The 22489-nt window shown below is 37.3% G+C and overlaps 1 protein-coding gene across 10 annotated transcripts in view; it reads left to right on the plus strand.

Moving 5' to 3' along the window:
• The window catches only part of HNRNPC (heterogeneous nuclear ribonucleoprotein C), a 54938-nt gene that overhangs the window by 9517 nt on the left and 22932 nt on the right, over positions 1–22489 (plus strand). For all 10 annotated transcript variants that reach the window (XM_045067468.1, XM_045067467.1, XM_013059456.2 and 7 more), the window contains one exon: positions 17515–17792. In XM_045067468.1, the coding sequence (XP_044923403.1) occupies positions 17552–17792 (241 nt within the window). In that variant the 5' untranslated portion in view covers positions 17515–17551. The remainder of the gene's footprint in view (positions 1–17514; positions 17793–22489) is intronic.

Genomic DNA, 22489 nt, shown 5'->3' on the forward strand with positions numbered 1-22489 from the left:
ACCTCAGCCAAAGGCAGTGGCCCAACTGACTGAGCCACCCAGGTGTCCCTGGACTTCTAGGAAAAAAAAATTTTTTTTTAAGATTTTATTTATTTATTTGACAGAGATCACAGGTAGGCAAAGAGAGAGAGAGGGAAGCAGGCTCCCCGCTGAGCAGAGAGCCCGATTTGGGACTTGATCCCAGGACCCTGAGATCATGACCTGAGCTGGAGGCAGCATCTTAACCCACTCCCCGCTGAATGCAGCGTCTTAACCCACTGAGTCACCCAGGCACGCTGGACTTCTATTTTTATTTAAAGACTATGCAACTAAATACCATCATTAAAATATTAAATATTTAGTTCTTAATCACTTTAAATGAAAATGATGGAGAGTCCAAAGTAGTAAATTAGATGCAGCTTTGTGGTATAATTTTATAAAATGTTTGGATGTGATATTTCAGGGAATAAACAGATTTTAAAGTGAGTTTTAGTTGAAGAAATAACTATTTGTGGTTTTAAAAAAAAATCCCAGTTTGCTCCTTGAAACCTTTTTTTATATAGTTTTTAGGTTTTTGTTCTGTTTCTGGCTTATTCTTCCACTCTATTGGAGTACTCTTGTGTCCAGTCTTCCCATTTCTCTTTTTACTCAAACTCCCTGTGTTACTTCATTCGGTCAGATGATTTTCTATACCATCCAAGCTAATGATTCTCCTGCTTGCATCACCAGACTTAACTTTGAATGACATGCCAGTTTGTCTAGTTACCTAGCTGACTGCACCCCTGAATGTGAACTATATCAATTTAGAAGTCCCAGATGGGGCTCCTGCTGTTCTCAAACCAGTGTTGCCAGTTGCAATAATGAAACTCCAGTTTTTATGTCATAGAGTGAGACTTCGTTTAGCCATCCTTGTCTTTTTTTTTTCTCCTAGACCTCACCTTCGGGCTTGTATCCTGTCAGGGCTTCCTTTAAAATACAAGTATTGATCACACTGCCATGGTTTGGTCCAGTTTCAAGCTGCAGTTGTCTCGTGCATTACTGGGATAGGTTTAGGTTTCTTTTACCCCTTCCCACTGGTGTGTGGTAGCTAGACTGGTCCTGCTCAAATGTAATGTTGGAAAAATATACTGTTTAAGGATTTGCCGCTTGAAACTCAGTAGCTCCCTATTTTCAGTGTTAAAATTCACTGTGATGGGGAACCTGGGTGGCTCAGTGGGTTAAAGCCTCTGCCTTCTGGCTTGGGTCATGATCCCAGGGTCCTGAGATGGAGCCCCGCATTGGCCTCTCTGCTCAGCAGGGAGCTTACTTTCTCTTCTCTCTCTCTCTGCCTGCCTCTCCCTACTTGTGATACATAATACATAAATCCTTTAAAAAAATTCATTGTGATTTTTAAAAATATCCTACATGGTTGGTTGTGCTTCTCCCTTACTAGTTGTATACATACAGTATATTTTGCTCTATCACATTAACTTATTGAGTCTTGAATGCCCTGTCTCAGAGCCTTCCTTAGAGTTTTCTTCCCCAAGACATTCCTAAGTTTAGGTTTCTCATTTCATTTAGGTTCTTAACTCAAAGATATGGCCTCACTGATGTTTTCCAAACTCACTTAGACCTTTAAGCTTCGCCATCCCCACTGGGTACTGTGGTCTTTTCTTTGGCACACATAGAAGTTTCTCATCTGTGTAAAGGTATAGGGAAATATTTTGAAGACACAGGTAAAACAATATTGTTAGGGTTGGAGGGAAACTTGCTCTGTGTGTGTGTGTGTGTGTGTGTGTGTGTTGAAAACAGCTCTAAGATAGGTTTGGCTGTGGTGGAAGGAATCCGGTTTTCATTTGAGAGCATAGGCTGTTGAGCTTCTTATGATGGGGCTATAGACAAAATTTGGAAGAACTTTATCTTTAAAAAAAAAAATTCTCTTGAGTATGCATGTATAGGCTTTCCAAAAAGTCATTTATACGGACAGCACATACATTCAAGTGGAGAAAATTTTTTTACTTCATATGAACATAACAAAATTAGTAGAAATCTGAACATTTAAATAGCTACATATATTACATTCTTGTACAGTATTTTACTTAAATAGAACTATTTTGGGCCCTTACGGTCTTCCCATTTTCCCCTTTCATACATAATTGTGAACAGTCTGACAAATAAAATTTTGTAGATTCCCTTAATTATTTTATTTTTAGATCTGTGTATATATTTGGTGCTGTTTTCATTTTATTGTGAAAAATTCCCAGAGGAGTGGAATTTCCATGAAATTGTCCAGCTTTAATGGTCTTTGGTAATCTTGTTCCATCCGTACCTGCATCTGTCCTCTCAGCTTTGTTATTGAAGCAAATCCTTTATATATTTCATCTCTAGATCATTCAGTATGTATTTTTGAAAGATAAGGACTTAGAAATAAAATCATTGTCAAAATATTTAAGACCCTAAAATACTACTGTGGGGGCTGAAAAAGGCATTCTCCAATTGTGTTTCATTTTTGTGGGATTATTCACAAGGATGATTGACTTTTGCTTACATGGTTTTTTGCTTGGTCCTTTCTGGATTTTGAGAAGTTCCTTTATTAGAAGTTTTGCTTTTTTAATTTGAAAGACTTGGCATGTTTATTCTCATTGGTGATAAAATTGAGGTCAGGGTAGCAAAAGATGGGATTCCTCTCTGTATATTTTACTGTTAATACTCAGACTTAGGTATAATCCTATGTTCTAGCTGCTTAGATCTGAGTGATGGAGAATGTTGTAAATTTAAGTTGGATTTTCTTATTAAAATAATTTCCTTACACAAATTAATTTCCTCTACTGGTTCAAGATCTTTTATTTACAATTCAGAAATGTAAAAAATCTATGGAAATTTTTTTTCATTAGTTTGACCATTTGGTGACAATCTTGATGTCAGTGGATGTGAGGTTATTTATAGTCTGTTACATTAAATGACTAATTATGCATATGATTAGAGAAATGCTAGTATATTTTATTTGACAGCTGTGTGCTTTCCCAGATCCCACTGGGGTATAACACACAACAAAAAAGGCATAGTATTATCTTGGTAAATTAATTGTGTGAAAAATCCTGATTTTCCAAACCTATGTCTCCATGTAGACTTTAAAAAGCATATTTTGTTGGAACTCAAAGATAATTAAATCTTCTGTCAGTATTATTGACCTTTGCTATTCAGAATATGGTCGGTGCTCCAGCAGCAGCAGCAACAACATCATCATCATCATCATCATCATTATCATCATCTGGAAGCGTCATAGAAATACAGAATTTCAGTGCTCTCTTCTAGAACTGTGCTGGGTACAGTAAAGATAAACACAGGTCTAGACTACTTGCACTCCTTTTTTATCGCTTGCTCGTGATTTAGAAATTTTGATGGGCTTTGTGGCAAGAGTTTTTGGTGTTTGGGGGGAAAGTAGAGGATCATGGTGTGGCTCCATTTTGTGTAAATTTGAAATAATACAATGTAAAAAGTAACTATTTTATGTGTAAGATTTGAACTAATGAACTCCCCAAATTACAAATAAGGGTAAGAATCAACTAATTTCAGGGGCGCCTGGGTGGCTCAGTGGGTTGAGCCTCTGCCTTTGGCTCAGGTCATGATCCCAGAGTCCTGGGATCGAGTGGCATTGGGGGCTCTGATCGGCAGGGAGCCTGCTTCCTCTTCCCTCTTTCTCTCTCTGCCTGACATTCTGCTTACTTGGTCTGTCAAATAAATAAAATAAAATTATTTTAAAAATTATTTTAAAAAATTAAAATTATTTAAAAAAAAAAACTGGGCGCCTGGGTGGCTCAGTGGGTTAAGCCCCTGCCTTTGGCTCAGGTCATGATCTCGGGATCATGGAATCGAGTCCCGCATCGGGCTCTGCTCAGCAGGGAGCCTGCTTCCCTTCCTCTCTCTCTGCCTGCCTCTCTGCCTACTTGTGATTTCTCTCTGTCAAATAAATAAATAAAATCTTAAAAAAAAAAACTGATTTCAAACAGAATGGGTAAATGGTTATACCACTTAAGCTAGTCACTGAAATAAATACATCTGAAATAGATGTATTTTGAATTATCACAGCTCTTAGGGAAATGATACATCTCGTATAATATGACCACTCTATTTTCGGTGGTAAATGATAGCTGAAGAGAGTAATATTTTAAAAACGTAATTTTGCAGGTCCGTGTAGATGAATTTCTGTATACCTTCCACCTAGATTGCCAGTTTCATTTTCTTTCATTCTTACTTGCTAAACCATTTGAAGGAAATTCTGATTTAAGACCCCTAAAACTTAAAAGCGTGAATCTGAAGAATAATGATCGTGCTTTTACCAGGGGTTTATACAAATTAAACTGGATTCTCATTCACAAAAGAATTATTAGTTAATACTAGAAATAGTAAGTTCTTCTTGTATCTTTTTATTTACTATTTTTTAAAAGATTTTATATTTTATTTGACAGAGATCACAAGTAGGCAGAGCAACAGGCAGACGGGGGGAAGCAGGCTCCCCACCAAGCAGAGAGCCCGATGTGGGGCTGGATCCCAGGACCCTGAGATCATGAACTGAGCTGAAGGCAGAGGCTTAACCCACTGAGCCACCCAGGCGCCCTTCTTTTTACTTACTATTTTTATATATTGCATATGTTCTTGATGTTTTATATCCCAGCTGAGATTTATTGACCTTACTGTAGTAATTTTGAAATGTTGATCTTAATCCTTCCCCTGTGAAAAGGGGAAAGAATTTTTTTTAAGATGTTATTTGAGAGAGCATGAGCAAGTGAGGAGAACACAAGTGGGAGGAGGGGCTGGAGGGGGGAAGAGACGCATACTCCCTGCTGAGTAGGGAGTATCTCTCCCAGGGTCAAGATCTGAACCTAAGGCAGACCCTTAAATGACCGAGCCACCCCAGGTGCCCCATAAATATTTCTGATGCTTGTTTGATACTTGAAGATTTGGGGACCTCTTGTTTTAAAACGGCTTAAAATGTTCCCAAAGTAAATAGATGTTTGTCAAGGGGAGTTCTGTATAGAGGCTGCTCTGGTTAGGAATAGGATAGGCTTATTTTCAACAACATGGATGGAACTAAACGGGTATTACACCGAGCGAAATAAGTCAGAGAAAGACAATTATCATATGATCTCTCTGATAGGAGAAATTTGAGAGACCAAGTGGGAGGTTTGGGGGGTAGGGAAGGAAAAAATGGAACAAGGTGGGATGGGGAGGGAGACAAACCAAAAGAGACTCTTAGTCTCACAAAACAAACTGGGGGATGCTGGGAGAGGGTGGTTGGGTTATGGGCATTGGGGAGGATATGTGATAAGGTGAGTGCTGTGAAGTGTGTAAGCCTGACGTACCCCTGGGGCAAATAATCGCATGTTAATGAAAATAATTAAAAATTTAAAAATATGATGGGCTTCTAAAATGCTGGATTCTTTTTTAGATTTTATTTTTCTTTGTGAGAGAGCACAAGCAGAGGGAGAGGGAGTCCCGTGCGATGCAGGGCTGGATCCCAGAACTCTGGGGTCGTAACCTGAGCCAAAGACAGGCACTTAACCACCCAGGCACCACTTCCCCTTTTTAATTTTTATGTAATCTTCACGTGCAACAACCTCCAAGATCAAGAGTCATGTCCTCTACCAACCGAGGCAGCCAGCGGCCCCCTCCTCTTAAGTCTGATAGAACCCTCCGAAGCACACAAATAACATTTTTCTTTCTAAAAAAAAATATTTTATTTATTTGACAGAGGTCGCAGTAGGCAGAGAGGCAGGTGGGGAGATGGGGAAGCAGGCTCCCTGCTGAGCAGAGAGCCCACTGCGGGGCTTGGTCCCAGCACCCTGAGATCGTGACCTGAGCTGAAGGCAAAGGCTTAACCCTCCGAACCACCCAGGCACCCCAACAAATAACATTTTTAAATAATGACAGTTGATTATAAAGGTAGAGACTAGAGAATTGTATTTGTCGGGACTAACAATGAGAGACCCCAAATTTATGAAACACAATATCCAGCGGAAAATTGGTCTAGAGATGCCCATTTTCTTGATTTTATGGTTTTTTGAATTGATCTGGTGGAAGGGAGGCACTAAACCTTTCCAACTTCTGTTTAGGGAGTTACAGAAATCTTTGCTGATCCTAGGCCAAGCGGTGTATCACAATCATTAAATCTCAAGGTAGCATTAAGCTATCTTTGCAAAATAAAATTATGAAAGCAGTATGGTTCTTGAAGAAAAATTGAGGAAAAAATACTTAAAAAAAACGTAAAAATACTACTGCATCCTGAGATAACTTACAGATAATTTAGGTAACAGTTGACAGTTTGAACTGTATGAGTCCACTTAGGTGGGTTTTTAAAGATAACAAATACAGTACTGTAAGTATATTTTCCTTATGATTTTAACAATTTCCATTTTTGTTGTTAAGAATGCAGTATATAATCTACAAAATATGTATTAAGTGTTACTGGTAAAGTTTCTGGGGAGTCAGGTGACATGTGGGTTTATTTTTGGCAGCACAGTGGGGAGGTTAGTGCCCATAGCTCCTTATGTTCAGGGGTCAGCTGTATACTATGTATGTTGCTTAAGATCTTGAACATCTCTCAGTGTCAGTACATTGTCATTTTAAAATAATTGTTGCTGCTTGTATTCATTTGGATTGATGAACTGAAGTTGATTTAGCCAGTCGCATATAAAAGTCCAATTATCTGTGGAAGTATGGTACCAATTCATAGAAATAATATGTAAAAATTACTATTTTAAAATGTTTATCCTTGTTTGGTAAGTGAAGTATGATAATTGGTTTAATTTGTATTTCTGTTAACAGTGATGTTGAATTTTTTAAAAAAATCTCTGGATCTTTAGTAGTATTTGTGAATAACCTGTATGCATCCTTGGCCCATTTTTTTGTTGGTATTTACCAGTACTAGTAAATGATATAGTAATAGCTGCAGCAGCAATACTTGATATGTGCCAGGTACCATGTCAGTGTTTTCTGTACTTCATTTATGCCTGTGAGACAAGTACTGTCAATGATACTCATTTTACAGTTGGAGTCTGTTTTTTGAAGGGATTGGCTTCCCAGAGGGTAGTGTACACTGTTCAGAGGGGTTGAGCTTAAAATTGAAACAAGTCTGCTTGACCCCAAAGTCTCAGCTCTTAAATCATTAGGTTGTATTACTATTTTCATGCATGTTTGTATACATTAAGAACTTGAATTGTGAGTATGTGTATTGCAGACATCGAGTGTTTTTTGTTTTTGTCTTCCTTTTTTTTTTTCTTTTTAGTTTTTTGTTTTTGTACTTTAGTGTGGTGATGTGTTGAAAAAAAAATTTTTTTAAAGATTTTTTATTTTACTTATTTGGCAGAGATCACAAGTAGGCAGAGAGGCAGGTGGGGGTGGGATGGGAGCAGGCTCCTCACTGAGCAGAGAACCCAATGTGGGGCTCAATCCTAGGACCCTGGGATCATGACCTGAGATGAAGGCAGAGGCTTTAACCCACTGAGCCACCCAGGCGCCCTGAATTGTTATGTTCTATTTAGGAAGTTCGCATTAGTCACTATTTTAAGCAAAGTTTGGTCATGGTGGGTATGGCTTGAATTTGTGGGGGTAGGTATTTTCCTTTGAGGTTTAAAATTATTTTTTTGAAAGAGGCTTTACCTAAATTTTGTTTTGAAGGTTTTTGAGTTACTAACTCAGGTCCTGCTCAGGACTAAACCAGAGTAGAGCTTTTCAGTAGAGAGGAAATACGCAAAAGGACTTACCAGTTGGGACTGACTTTGTTGGTTGTCATTGTTTGAAACTAGTACATAACATGAAAAAATTTTTGAAGGAAAATTGCGTTAAACTTTTTAAAATGATGAGGTCAAGACTCAGTATGGTGAACAAATCAGTGAAGAATACATAATTGTAAGGTTGTTAATAAAATACTTAAAATAAAATTTGAAACTTCAGGCTGGAACTAGGTAGAGGATGAAATGGTATTTGAAATGTAAAGCTCTTTACTAAATGTAAAGAAAACTAACAAAGTTGTCCCAATATGGGAAGTTAGCATTATTTTAATAAATGTTTAAGAATTAGGGGGTGTACTTAGTGAATTCTGCATGTGTTAACAATGCAAAAGTTACCAGAAACAGTAGCATCTGAATAGCATCCAGAGTGTGTTCCATTCTTGAAAGAGCAATCAAATTTGGACTGGTACTATGTTCAAAGGGACATTGACAGATTAAATTATATTTGTTACAAGGCACCAGTTTTATTTTCATGGAAGGTGGTGAGGATAGGGAGTAGTTTGAATAAGATCATTTTAGGTTACAGAAAACTAATTTTAATGGTATTTGGCATTGAAGGAGAGAACTAAAGAAATTCATTAAAAGGCAGTTAAGTTTTAGAATTGAACAACATGATTTCCTTCATTTTGGTGGCAGTTCTCAAGAGACTAAATTATTATTATTATTTTTTAAAGATTTTATTTATTTGACAGACATACACAGTGATAGAAGGAACACAAATAGTGGGAGACGAAGAAGCAGACTTCTTGTGGAGCAGGGAGCCTGATGATGGGCTCTATACCACAACCCTAGGATCATGACCTGCTCCAAAGGCATATGCTTTCAATGACTGAGCCATCCAGGCGCCCCAAGAGGCTAGATTATTAGTGAGCAAGGATGTTGTAAGGGGATTTTAACATCCTTGGAAGAACTGCAGGGTGGTTGAACTATATGATTTGGTTTTTCCCTCTTTAAAGATTCTGGGAATTTTTTTTTTTTTAAGATTTTATTTGTTTATTTAAAGACCTTCACTTAAAAATTTTTGTCGGGGTGCCTGGGTGGCTTAGTGGGTTAAAGCCTCTGCCTTGGCTTGGGTCTGGGATTGAGCCCGGCATTGAGCCCTGCATCAGGCTCTCTGCTCATTGGGGGAGCCTGCTTCCTCCTCTCTCTCTCTGCCTGCCTCTGCCTACTTGTGATCCCTCTCTCTGTGTCAGATAAATAAAACCTTAAAAAAAATTTTTTTTGTCATTATATTACCCATTTATACTTGGTTAGGAACAGTCTTCTATAAAAATGCTTATTAAGGGATCCTTGAAGGAAATACATATGTAAAACTATTTTTCTTGAGCACTATTTAATATTTTGGTGTTTTGGTTCATTTCTATCTTAAACCTATACACCTATATTTTTGATGAATTTTTAGCAGTATGGAGTCTACCATATATAGTTTTAGAGTGTATTGTAAACATTCTTAGTTTTCTACAATATGTTTTAAGTGGCTATGTAGTGTTTTTTATTAAAAGGGATTTACAGAGCTTACAGATGCTCAAGAGTTTTCAATTCCAAACATAGGATAACCTGAAATTTAACATTACCAATTGCTAAATGCAAGTACGTAGGCCCAGCCGTTGTTTGGCACTTTTTAAGAATTTTCAAAGGAACCTAGAGAAATATGTACTGGTTTACGTCTTGTTTGTTTACTTAGTTATAGCAGTGGGAGTGCCGTATTTTTTCACCCCATGGGATGATCATTCTTAAATTAGCAAATCTGATAGAAAATACTACATTCTGGGAATTTCCTAAAATGTGAGACGTGGTGTACATCTTTTTTCTGTTTGTTGTTATAGGAGCTTTAAAAAACTTTGGAACAGGTAATACTACATATGTAAAATAAACCATCCATGTTCCAGCCTTGTTCTGGTTGCTGCTGTGTAGATTGCTATGTTTGCTCTCCATATGATGGTGGTTTGTTTTGTTTTGCCCTTGAATAGTTTTAGGCATGATATTTCACTTAAGAACTTGAAGATGCCTGCATCTCCTTTAAGAATAAAGATAATCTATTTTAACGAAATTACCAAGCCAGTGAAAATTAGTAACACTGATTCAATATTCTCGTGTATACAGTCCATAATAAAATACCCTGTCACCAAAAATGTTTACAGTCAGTTCAGTCAAGGTTCAGTGGTTCACCCATTGCTTTCTTAATTTAGAAAAGGTTTCTACTTTGTATGTATTTCCCTATGTGCAGGTTCAGATATTTACCAAGGATATTGCACAGGTGATGTGTTTTTCTTATTTTTGTCACAGGAGGCATGTAATGTCAGATCAGTTGGTTTAAGTGGTGGCATTTATTTTCCATTTCAAAACCACATTTTTTATAATCCGTATTTTGGGTAATATTTTGAGATCATATAAATCTTGTTTTCTACCCCTTTTGGGCAGAAAAGCTTTATACTTTTTTCTAGTGATTTTAGCGTACATCGACAGTTACCTGAATTACTATATTTCTCTTATTTTTTAAATTACTTTTTTATTTTTAAAGATTTTATTATTTGGCAGACGCAGCAAGAGTGGGAACACAAGCAGGGGGGATGGGAGAGGGAGAAGCAGGCTTCCCACTGAGCAGGGAGTCAAATGTGGGGCTCCATCCAAGGACCCTGGGATCACAACCTGAGCTGAAGACAGACACTGAACGACTGAGCCACCCAGGGGCCCCTGTCTAAATTATTCCTTAAATTAAAATTTTTTGTGTTTATGATCTATTTGTTCTGCATTTCCTGACCATTTTTTCCTGTTCATATTTGTTGGGGCTGTTGCATGTTTTCTGTTGTTCAGGTTTGGCAACTGTATATGTAAGTTTTTACTTAAGTTTTGATCCATCTATAATTTATTTTGGTTATTGAATTATATTTTTTGAGAGTTTCTTTGGTTTTTAATAGTTACGGGCTACCATTTATTTAATTACTTATTTTTCTCTGTAATTTGTAGTATCTTGAATATTCTCTTAGTTTTAATTCTTAGGCATAACAGTTGGAATAGCTTATCAAAAAAAATGACCAGCTTTGTGGGAACCTTGTTCAGTTGGCTAAGTGTCTTGACTCTTGATCTCACCTCAGGTCTTGATCTTGGGATCATTAATTCAAGGCCTGTGTTGGGCTCCATGCTGGGTGTGGAACCTAAGTAGAAGAACAAATAAGTAAAAATAAAAAGGGCCCACTTAGGTTTTTGTGTCCTGAAAAGGTCCTTAAAAGTACCAACATAAGCTATTTAATCAGTGTTAGTATTCTTGACCTTGAGATTATACCTGTTTTGAAGAAAAAAAGTTCTGGGGGTGGAGCAGATTAAAGTACACTGTTGTTTTTGCAGGCACATGGACAGTTCATTGTTAGCCAGAGGGAAATAATTGATGGAATGCACTAAAGATAAACATAGGTAGATAACAAATGAGGGCCAGATAGAGTAAAGTGAATGTAAATGGGCAAAATAGGAACTTAAGTTTGTTAAAGACAAATAACTTAGTTCAGATGATGATGCTTTAAGTAGAAGGGGAATTTTATAGTATCCAAAAAGTACTGAGAAACGTTGAGAGGCAGTATGAAATAGAAAAACTTGGACTCTAGATTTAGTTATCTTTTTTAAAAAATTGCCAACTCGTTGCTGCCATCTAGTGATATTTTGCTTTTCTGTATTCACAGAAAGTTGGGAAGTAACAGTCATTTGATAGTTGCATTTGATTCAGATTGAATGTATAGGCTAGTTAAGGGGTAGAAATAAAAATTCTGAGGTAGATTTCTGTGTTTTCTTGTCTGAGGCAGGTTATTTCCCTTGTTTTCTATTAGTATGATTTTGACATTTCATAAGCTATACAGATGTTGTGTTTGAATTTTTTCTTTCTGGGTTAATAGATAATGTGATATGAGTAAGTATAACTGTGAGTAGCCTAGGTGAATAGGCTGAGCAGGTAGAGCATTGGCTGAAATTTCAGTAGAAACATCTTGGGTGTACTACCTATTTTCTCTGATGGGTTTTTTGTTTGTAGTAAATGTGCCTAAATATAATGAACACAGTCTGAATAGTGGCACTGTGTTGTCAAATACTTCATCTTTTCAGTCAGTTTCCACTAAAGGTGGAGTTAAACTGCCCTGCAGATAAAGGCAAGGAAGCTAAATGCTTAATTCTAGTTATAAGTTGATTTTGGCCCCATCAAAACGTAGTTTTGGACTATTTGAGTTCTGTACCACTCGTAATTATCATAGTGCAATTTGCCTCTCCCACCTTACTGCACCTTTTCCCAGCAGAATTTACGTGAGATTTAATGCTGACGTAAGAGAAACGGAGTACTTGTTACAGTTTCTAACCTTTTAGCTAGATTGAAAATCCAAGATAGGTTTGTCTCAAGAGGGCAAAGAATCAGGATAGCATGATCTTCAGAATGAACAGTTAAAAATAAAATTTTGAGAGGTTTGCTTGCATTCTGAGCAGATGCAGATTTTGTTTTATTTATTTGTTGGTTTTAGGATATAAATAGAATGTCAGAAATGGAAATAGAAACATTTCTTTTAAAAAAAAATAACCTGTCAGAATGCAGAATGAACAAGCAGAGTGAGAAGTAGGCTCCCTGCTGAGCAAGGAGCCCACTGTGGGATTTAATTCCAGGTGAAGGCACTTAACCACCTCAACCACGCAGGCACCCTGAAAATCTCTTGGTTTTATTGCTTTAACATAAAGTCTGTGATTAGATGCATAGATCCTTTGGTCTAATATGGCAATAAAGGTAACTGAGTATTCTTAGTTTTGATTCGTTAACCAGATAAGACATGCCTTAGCGATCCTTTGATGGTAAAAATCACGGGATAAGGGGCGCATGGGTGGCTTAGTTAGGCGTCCAGCTGTTTAGTTCAGTTCAAATCTTGATGTCAGGGTTATGAGTTCATGCCCCATGTTTTTTTAAAAAGGAGGGATGGAAATATATGTATGTATAAATATAAAATACATAACCTGTGTCCGTATGTACCCAGGGACTACAGTTTTGAGTGCTACCACCCAAAGAACCTTAAGGAAAATGTTGATATCATTCCATTTTAACATTTTCATTTTATTTTGTTCAAATTCTGCTTTTCTGGAAACCAGATCCACTTGATCATTGGTAGTTAATTAAATCGGAAGCACAGTTTCCATGGAACATAACATTTCAGAAATCTACCCCCTTTTTTTTTTTTTAAGATTTATAGTGGGTTTTTTGTTTTATTTTTGAGAGAGAGAGAATGAGTTGGAGAGGGCCAGTGGGAGAGGGAGAGACAATTTCTAGTAGACTGAACACCCAGTGTGGAGCCAGACATGGGGCTGGATTCCACAATCCTGAGAACATGACCTGAGCTGAAATCAGAGTCGGAAGCCTAACTGACTGAGCCACCCATGTGCCCCAGAAATTTACTCTCTTGATATTATTCTTTGAAACCAATTTTAGGAAAGAAATTTTTTTTATTCTGTGTACTTTTCTTTACTTGGATGTTTAAAAAGAATGAATTTGACATTTTTTTCCCCCTTAGGGAATCTGACTGGCTCAGTTGGTAGAAAAGGCAACTTGATCTCTGGGCTGAGTTGAGGTCCCACATTGGGTATAGAGATTACGTATACTACGTAACTAAACTACATAAACCTTTAGAAAAGGGTTTTTCTATTAACACCTGAAACTATAACACTATATATTAACTGGAATTAACAAAAACTTTAAAAAATGTTTTCTCTGAGAAAACTTTAAAAAGGATGTGACTGGACTAATTTCATCTGTGAGGAAATTTGGAGTATTTAAAATGTGCCAGAAATTTCCAGTTGTGGAATTTATAAACTGATCGATAAGGATTAACCAAATTTTGAACTGCAAACATTTTTTTAAGAATTTGTCTGTTTTAGAGACAGCTTGCTTATACATGCACAGGGAGAGAAAGAAGAGAGAGAATCCCAAGCACACTCCCCCTAAGCGCCGAGTTAGGGGAGTCGATCCCACAAGATCCACAAGGTCATGACCAGAGTCAAGACACTCAACCAACTGAGCCACCCAGGCACCCACTGACTTAAAACATTTGATCACAATTCCCACATTATTGAAAGTGATTTGCAGGTATTTATTTTTTTATGTAGTAATCTTTACTCATAACCTGGAGCTCAGACTCACAGCCCTGAGATTCAAGAGTCATACGTTCTTACTGAGGCAGCTGGGTGCCCCTAAAGTGATTTATGGATCAAGACTGCAGTTGCTGGTAATAAGAATACCAAATTGTTAAAAATTAAAAATGAGTTTAGAATGTAATGTGCTGCAGAGCTATGTAAGGTAAAAAGCAAAAAATAAAAGTGTGTGGAGTATGAAATTGTGGAAAATCCAGACTGGAAACTTCAGGACAAATACCCTGTATTCTTCAAGCAATAAATTCGAATTTAAGGGGGTGCCTAGGTGGCTCAGTTGGTTACGTGTCTGCCTTCGGCTCAGGTGATGATTCCGGGGGTTCTTGGATGGAGCCCCACATCTGACTCCCTGCTCAGCAGGGAGTTGTCTTCTGCCCCTCGCACCCACTCGCGCTCTCACACAAAAAAATTTTTTAAAGTGGTGACTACAACGAATAGTAGTAACTTCGGGGGGTGGAAAGGTTTAAAGAATGGAATGCTGCACATGGGGCTCTGAGTTAGTTTTGAGATTGTGGAGACTAAGCCACTCTGGCATCTTGAGACATTTTTGTTACAGTACCTTGTACTCATGCATTCTTGCAGCAGGGAAATACCCTTCCGGTTTCAACTGCTTTTCTTAAAATTGGCTCCCTTGGCTTTCCACTAAATGGGTATTTGGGGATTCTTCCATTTCTAGGTCTTTCTGGTTCTCCTGCAGTGGTAGATAACCATGTATATGTGGGCTATTGGCTTCCCTTTACCAGCTTGCTTTATGGCATTTTGATTGGGGTACCTGGGCACCCAAGTTTATCTAGTTTCTTTTATATGGGGATTCAGAAAGGTTGAAAAACTATGATGATGTTGTTTTGTTCTAGGAAATCTAGGGGTTCCCCTCTGCCTTAGTTTCTTTGCATTTTTGGATACTGACATTTTATATCCACCCCCACCCCCAAACAGATTTCAGAGGTAGGGTGAAATGTGACCTGAGTTCATTTGGTTATTTGTAAAATTTTGGGAAATACATTCCCTCTTCAATAGTTTTTTTTTTTTTTTAATGTTTTTTCTTTAAGATTTTATTTATTTATTTGTCAGAGAGAGAGCACAGGCAGACAGAGTGGCAGAGGGAGAAGCAGGCTTCCCACAGAACAAGGAGCCCGATGTGGGACTCGATCCCAGGACGTCGGGATCATGACCTGAGCCGAAGGCAGCCGCTCAACCAACTGAGCCACCCAGGCGTCCCTTCAATAGTTTTTTTAAACAATGGTATCATTAGAGTGTAAACTGTGAGGAATCGTGCTCTTCATGTTTTTCCTCTGAAGTAGCCTTGGTACCTAGTACTTACCAGATACTCAGTAAATGTCCAGTGGAAAAAATGTATTAATTTGTAGTAATTTATTCTTTAGAAGATGTGTTCCTTGGAACAGGATTAATGGACCTTTGTGGGTTCACTTGTCTTTACTGTTGCTCATACCTTGATTAAATCCTTAGTATGTGCATTAAGTCCTTTAGCCAAGCTTTTGAGGTTGAGGTCATTATTACTTTTCTGTTAACAACTCAGGATTCTTGTAGCAAATTTAGTAACCACATACAATTGGAGAAAATAGATAAAATTATATACTTAAATTTGGAGATGGCAATCATCGTTAGCACCTTTTTACTTGTGTATCTGGATGTTTCTTTATCAGCCTTTTCAAATGTGGAGTTCCATGGGTTTTAATCCTTAATATCCTCAGGCATTCTTTTTATGTAATCAAGTGTCTAGTTCTAGATTGGTTCTAGCTATGTGTACCACCTTTGTAAAAAGTGAGAAAATAACCATTTAAATCGACTTCTTTGGTTCCAAGGAGTATATTTGAAGGGGACATTATTGTCAGTTTGTTCTACAGTCTTGTTCAGTATGCTGATGGCATGTAGAAAGAACCATTCTTTCCCCAGCAGGTAATTGTTAATTAAATCTAGGAAGATTTTTCCTTTTAGTTACTGTTATTTACTATAATGTGTAGAACATGTTTATTTTTTGTGAAAATAATTGTAGAAAACTGGCTTGAGTTCTCCCTTCTTACATTAATAGCAAACCTTAATAACCAGCAGTAATATTTGAAACCACTAAGTCCTTTCGTAGGTTTCTGTTTTTGGTGTTCTGAGGAGGCTTTCTGGGACTCAGAGTTGAAAGAGTGTTGGTGACTCTGTGCCATTGTTTGGTAAATTCTTACTGCTTAGTCTAAGAAAAATTAACTGTTGCTTATAAAGCTGTAATTCAGAAACCAAAATCAAGTAAAGACTTTCTTAATTTTAGAAAGGCTAGGAGGGAAAAGCGGTTGTTACAGCTTTAAAAATCAGTACTACTTGTGAAATGAGTAGTATTTTAAGGATCAGAATATTAGTGATCTATATAAATTATCTTATGCTACCTGTTTTGTTACACACATATATGCATATATAGAAGATATTTTTATGTAATCCATGAACTAGTTTGTCATTCTTCTGGGGATTGGAAAAATAACATGCTAATACTCATCTGATGTGAGTTTCAAAGGAATGAATGGAAAATAAATTAATCTTAAGAATGGTCCTCTGAATCTAATGTGGGACCATCTTAAACTGTTTTAAGTTTGGTAGTTGGAGTGGGAAGGGGCAGCAGATACAAACCCTAAAAGAATGTCAAAATGTTTCTACTTGAAAAAACCTAAGGTGATAGAACATGAATCTCCTTGTAATTATAATGTGACTGAACCATCATATACCTTTTTTTTTTTTTTTTAAAGATAATTTTTGTTTTGAAACAGTCTGAGGAAAGTGGTACTCTTCCTAGTTCTCCTGGCCCTCTCTTGATTCATGCAGTGTTATACGTGCTAGTTTTATCATCATCACCATCTAGTATTACAAATATCCCAGCTGTATTTTCAAGATCATCACATAAAAAGCAGATCGAGTCATTGCATTCTATAAAATGATGTATTGTTACTTAAGATATCTCTGGCGTATTATGAATCATTTAATGTACCTGGAAATAAAGATTTCCAGAGTGAATGATTTGGGTCTATATATTGCCTTAGTATAATAAAGTTAATTATATTTGAAGGGGAAAGGGTCTGTTGCCCACATTTATCTAGCTAAAGAATGGTTTGTGGGCAGAGTTTTGTATATTTTTGGAATAGGTGAGACTCATTTTAATAATAGCAATGTGTAAGAAGATGGAGTTCTTGATAGATAGCAGGAAATGGTTAGGAAATTTATGAGAAGTTGATAGTAAAAGAGTTTAAGGTATTCTAATTTACTTGAGGGCTTAAGAACAGAGAGGGCTCACTTGAAATGAATAATGCCCTTAATTGTGTTGCTAGTTGTCTTTGAAGAGCACGCCCCCGCCCCCAACCCTTGGTCCCTTGAAATGATAATCTGGCACTGCTGGAATAGACAAGGGAAGGTGGAACTGAATTTGTATAAGGGTGCCATATATTCAGGAGCTCTCCTCTCTAAAATAGTAATACACTTTCCTCTGTGAGAGCCGATTAAGTTGACTGATACTCTAGTCACAGTGTTCAAAATAAAGAGTAGAAAGTTTTATCAAGGAGTATTTTGTTTCTAATCTCTTTTTTTAACCTGAATACTTTTTTTTTCCATCCAGTTTTTCAGCTTTGTGAAGAACCTTAACATCAAAGAAAATGGCCAGCAATGTCACCAACAAGACAGATCCTCGCTCCATGAACTCCCGTGTATTCATTGGGAATCTCAATACTCTTGTGGTCAAGAAATCTGATGTGGAGGCGATCTTTTCAAAATACGGCAAAATTGTGGGTTGCTCTGTTCATAAGGGCTTTGCCTTTGTTCAGTACGTTAATGAGAGAAATGCCCGGGCTGCTGTGGCAGGAGAGGATGGCAGAATGATTGCTGGCCAGGTTTTAGGTAAGATCTGGGTTGGATTTCTTCGTTGACTGTTTAATTCAGATAAGAGTTTTTCTGTTCATGCTTCTGTTTTTCTCCCTTTCCATTAAGCTAAGTTGAAAAAAATGTTTATAGTTCTAATTGGTTAAATAAGGATTTTACTCCTTTCTGTATAGCAGAGACTGGGTAACCAATTGGTGGTCTCGAGTTAGGTCAGGAGAATAGGAATGACATTACATAAGGTACAGTGGCTGCCCTAAATAGCTGTCCTCTTGCTCACAGTAGAAGGGGCAAAGGCAATATGGCTTAGTCACTCATGGGCTGTGGAGTCAGATTGCTTGGCACAACTGTGTTTTTTGGCAGTCTGCATAACTTGGCTGAGCCTTCTCATCTGTTAAAATGGAGGTATAGTATGTCACTCTATTACCTGTTCTCCATGCCCACCTCCAGAAATTTTATTTATTTGGCAGAGAGATGTAGGGAGAGTGGGAGAGGGGGAAGCAGGTTTTGTGTGGAACAGGAAGCCCAATGCTGGCTCCTCCATCCCAGGACCCTAGGATCATGACCAGAGCTGAAGGCAGACACTTAAACCACTGAGCCACCCAGGCACCTTCAGTCTGTTATCTGCTCTTACCTAAGATAATACTGTTATTTTGGTGTTACCAAGAATTTGGATTAATTAGGATGTTTCATGAGAAGCTTCTAGTGTAAGTCTAGCATGTCACGCTCAATAAAAGATGCTTAGTGTTACGTATGTTTTAGCATTAGCAGTACCAGCTGGTTTTCTTTTTTGGTCTTAGTTACACCAGTAAGGGGTCTCCTGATCTACCATGTTCAGATATTTGAGATGAGGTCTGAGCTTAGAGTACAAAAGGTGTTCCTGATGATTGTAGAATTTAATCTCCATGAATAATTTTGACTGCTAAGATTTGCTGTCAGAATCATAGTTAATTTTATATAGCTTATCTTTTTTTTAAGATTTTATTTATTTATTTGACAGAGATCACAAGTAGGCAGAGACAGAGGGCCTGATGTGAGGCTCGATCCCAGGAGCCCGAGATAATGACCTGAGCCGAAAGCAGAGGCTCTAACCCACTGAGCCACCCAGGCGCCCCGTTGTTGTTTTTCTTTTTCTTTTTTTAAAATGCATAGTGTTCAACTTGAATCCCACCTTAAATGTTTTATTTTCTACCTGGCTTTCTCTTCAGGATGCTGTGAATTTTTTTCCCCTTAAGTGTTTCCATGTTGGTGTTTACTTACAGTACTACACAGAACTTAAGCATTTCATGATTGTAGCATTTAATAAATACTTCCTACATAACATGATTTATTGTAAAGTTTCAGCTGTTTCTGTTTTTGTTTTTAAATAAGTGACAGCTCCATTCTTGGAGTAAACAGCATTATTCTTAATACCAGGAGCAGCTCTCTTTTTTAAAAGATGTTATTTTAAAGTTTTAGTTTTTAATTTTTTTATTTGACACAGCACGAGAAGGGGGAGCAGCAGGGAGAAGTAGGCTTCCAGCTGAGCAGGGAGCCAGATTTAGGGCTCCATTCCAGGACCTTGGGATCATGATCTGAGTTGAAGGCAGACGCTTAACCGACTCACCCAGGCACCTTCTTTTTTTATTTTAGAGAAGTGTGGGGCTGGAGAGAAAAGGGGAAAATCTGAAGTAGACTCCTCCCCTGAGCACAGAGCAGATGGCCTTTGGGGCTTCATCTCACAACCCTGAGATCATAACCTGAGCCAAAAACAGTAGTTGGATGCTTAACCAACTGAGCCACCCAGGTGCTCCTTGACAGCTTTTTAGACGATTTTGAGTGTTTGGTTACTGTTTCTCAGTGGCTCTATTTGTAAATAGCTCTCATTCTGGAATAAAAGTATTGTGTAATTTGTAAACACTTCTTCCCTTAAATGCTAACTATTTTTAAAAATCCCAACCATACTGGATAGGGATGGAAAAATACTGGAAGTTAAAGAACCTTGTAATCCTTGACATTGAAGATTCATGGAACAGTTGTAATTGGAGAATACTTAAGAAATTTTCATATCTATTTGTCCTATATCCAAAGTACAAGAAAACACATGTATGAAACTTTGGCATCTGTAAAATGGCTGCGTTATAAAATGAAGTCAAGAGTTTTTCATGATACTTTTTTTTTAACTGTCATGGAAATTTACTAACACAAAAGTAGAGAAATTTAATGAATTTGTAAGTACATCTCACCTTGTTAAATACCAGTATTTAATCATGTTTTCATCTATTTTATTGGTTTTCTTTTAAATTTCATTAGAATAATTCTAAGACTTCATATATCCAGCAGATAAGAACTTTTAAGAAAATGTAAACCACACTGCTCTTATCACATAAAGAAACTCACAATAATTCCTTAATACCATCAAATATTCAATCCATGTTTAGATTTCTTTATTATTTCAGACTTTTTTTTTAATAACTTGCTTTATTCAGATCAAGATCCAGTCCATGCCTACATATGCATTTGATTAATTGCCCCTTAGATGTCTTGAAGTCTTGAGTTTCCCCATACCTTCCTCTCCTGTTTAAAAAATTTGTGACCTTTAATTTGTTACTGATTTGATTATTTGTGGTATCATTTAATTTGTTCTTCTCTACCTCTGTTTTGTGTAATACTGCCAGATCTAGAGCACTGTCCGATAGAAATGAAAATGTGTATACTTCACAAACACATCTGAATTCAGGCTTGTGGCTAGCAGCTCACTATATTGGACGTACAGATCTAGAAGCTTGATTTAATTCAGATTCCATTTATTTTTGGTGAAAACATTATGTGAATAATGTTAACGTATTTTATATTGTATCACACCTTAACATGGTTGCCCATTTTTAGTACTGTTTAAGGATAATTTGTGGGTTCAGGTTTTACATCTTGATCCATCTGTGATAAAGTTTGTCATCAATTTTCCACCTTATTGGTGATCATCCATTGATGATCATTGATGAGGTATTTCATAATGGGTCGCAAAAGAGTAGATTTCAAATTTCCTTCTGCTTAACTTTTCTGAAATGAACAACTCATTAATATTTGCTTTTTCTGAAATACCATTCATGTTGGAAAGACGAGATAAATTTTTTTCAAAAACTCTGCAATAGGGACACATGGGTGGCTCAGTGGGTTAAAAAGCCTCTGCCTTCACTTCAGGTCATGATCCCAGGGTCCTGGGATCGAGCCCTGCATTGGGCTCTCTGCTCAGCATGGTTTATTGAGCGATAGCAAAGCGATAGTACAAAGCTCCCAAGGAGGGAAGGGACCCTGAAGAGGTTGCCTGAGTGTGGGTTTTTCTGTTTGTTTGTGTAGTTCTACAAGCTCTATACCCAACATTGGTCTTGAACTCAAAACCCCTAGCTCAAGAGTCACATGCTGTTCAGACTGAGCCAGACAGGTGCCCCCATAATGTTAATATTTCTAATAATTTAAATTGGTGTGTGTTAATACATTACATATCCTTCTTTAGAGCTCAGAATATTTCATCTGTGGCCAGTGTATCTTGTGTCCTTGAGACCTTAGTTTTTTTTTTTTTTTTTTTTTTTTTTAAGATTTTATTTATTTGACAGAGATCACAAGTAGGCAGAGAGGCAGGTACTGGTGGAGAGCAAGCTCCCAACCAAGTAGAGAACCCGATGCAGGGCTCGATCCCAGGACCCTGAGATAATGACCAGAGCTGAAGGCAGAACCCCAACCCACTGAGCCACCCATGCTCCCCAAGATCTTAGTTTTATAATAATTTCATTGCATCCTTGCTTTCTGGCATCACAAGATATTCCGGGTCTTCTGATGCATTTCTTGACCTAAATCTGTTTGCCACTTAATAAAATAATGGGAATTACCTAGAAGCCACAGTCTGTATACCAGGGAGTGTTCATTACTGAATTTTAATAGTTTTTGTCTAGTTTTAGTAAGCAGAAGAGGAAGCACTTTTTTTAGGAAAACAAAAGTTTTACACATGCTTAGTTCCACAGTTTCAAAATAACCATGCCTGTTTGTTTTTTTACAAAAATTAAGATTACTAAGTACTTTTTTAGATTGAGATTTTTTATTAGTATATATACTATTCTGGATATTGACTCAGTACTACAGTTTACTACACATGGAATAATTCTGTAAGATTGTGTAATCAGGGCACTTAGGTGGCTCAGTGGTTAAGCATCTGCCTTTGGCCCAGGGTCCTGGGATCCAGTCAGGCATCTGGAAAAAAAAAGCAGGAGTCTGCTTTTCCCTCTCCCTACTTCCTGCTCATTCTCTGTCTCTTGAACAGATAAATAAATTATCTTCAGGAAAAGGTGGAGAGAGGTTGTATAATCAACTTGGTATATAATCTCATTCTGTTTTTATTTTAGAATTGCGTTGTTTTGTTTTTTAAGAGAAGGAGGTAGAGGTGGGGAAAACTGCTTGGAACCTACTCAGATAAAAACAAGTCAACTGTAAAGGCAAGGTTGTTCTTAACATTAGGTGCTAGAAATTGGAAATGAATTTAGTGAACCAGAAACTCTTCAGATTCTTCATTAATGTAATGATGTTCAGCAGGTAGTGTACTAAAAGTCTTTTTCAGTTGGTCACTTGATGAACTAAGTTTTGAAGAGCTGGTTTTTGACAGATGGACTCTTGTTAGAATAAGGAAGAGATCATGAATTCTTTGTTTGGTAGGCAGTGAGTCGTAGGACCATAGCTGGCCATGTTGG

The sequence above is a fragment of the Mustela putorius genome, unplaced genomic scaffold (assembly GCF_011764305.1).
Source record: "Mustela putorius furo isolate JIRA1106 unplaced genomic scaffold, ASM1176430v1.1 tig00003896_pilon_pilon_pilon, whole genome shotgun sequence".
In the NCBI taxonomy this organism is placed as follows: domain Eukaryota; kingdom Metazoa; phylum Chordata; class Mammalia; order Carnivora; family Mustelidae; genus Mustela; species Mustela putorius.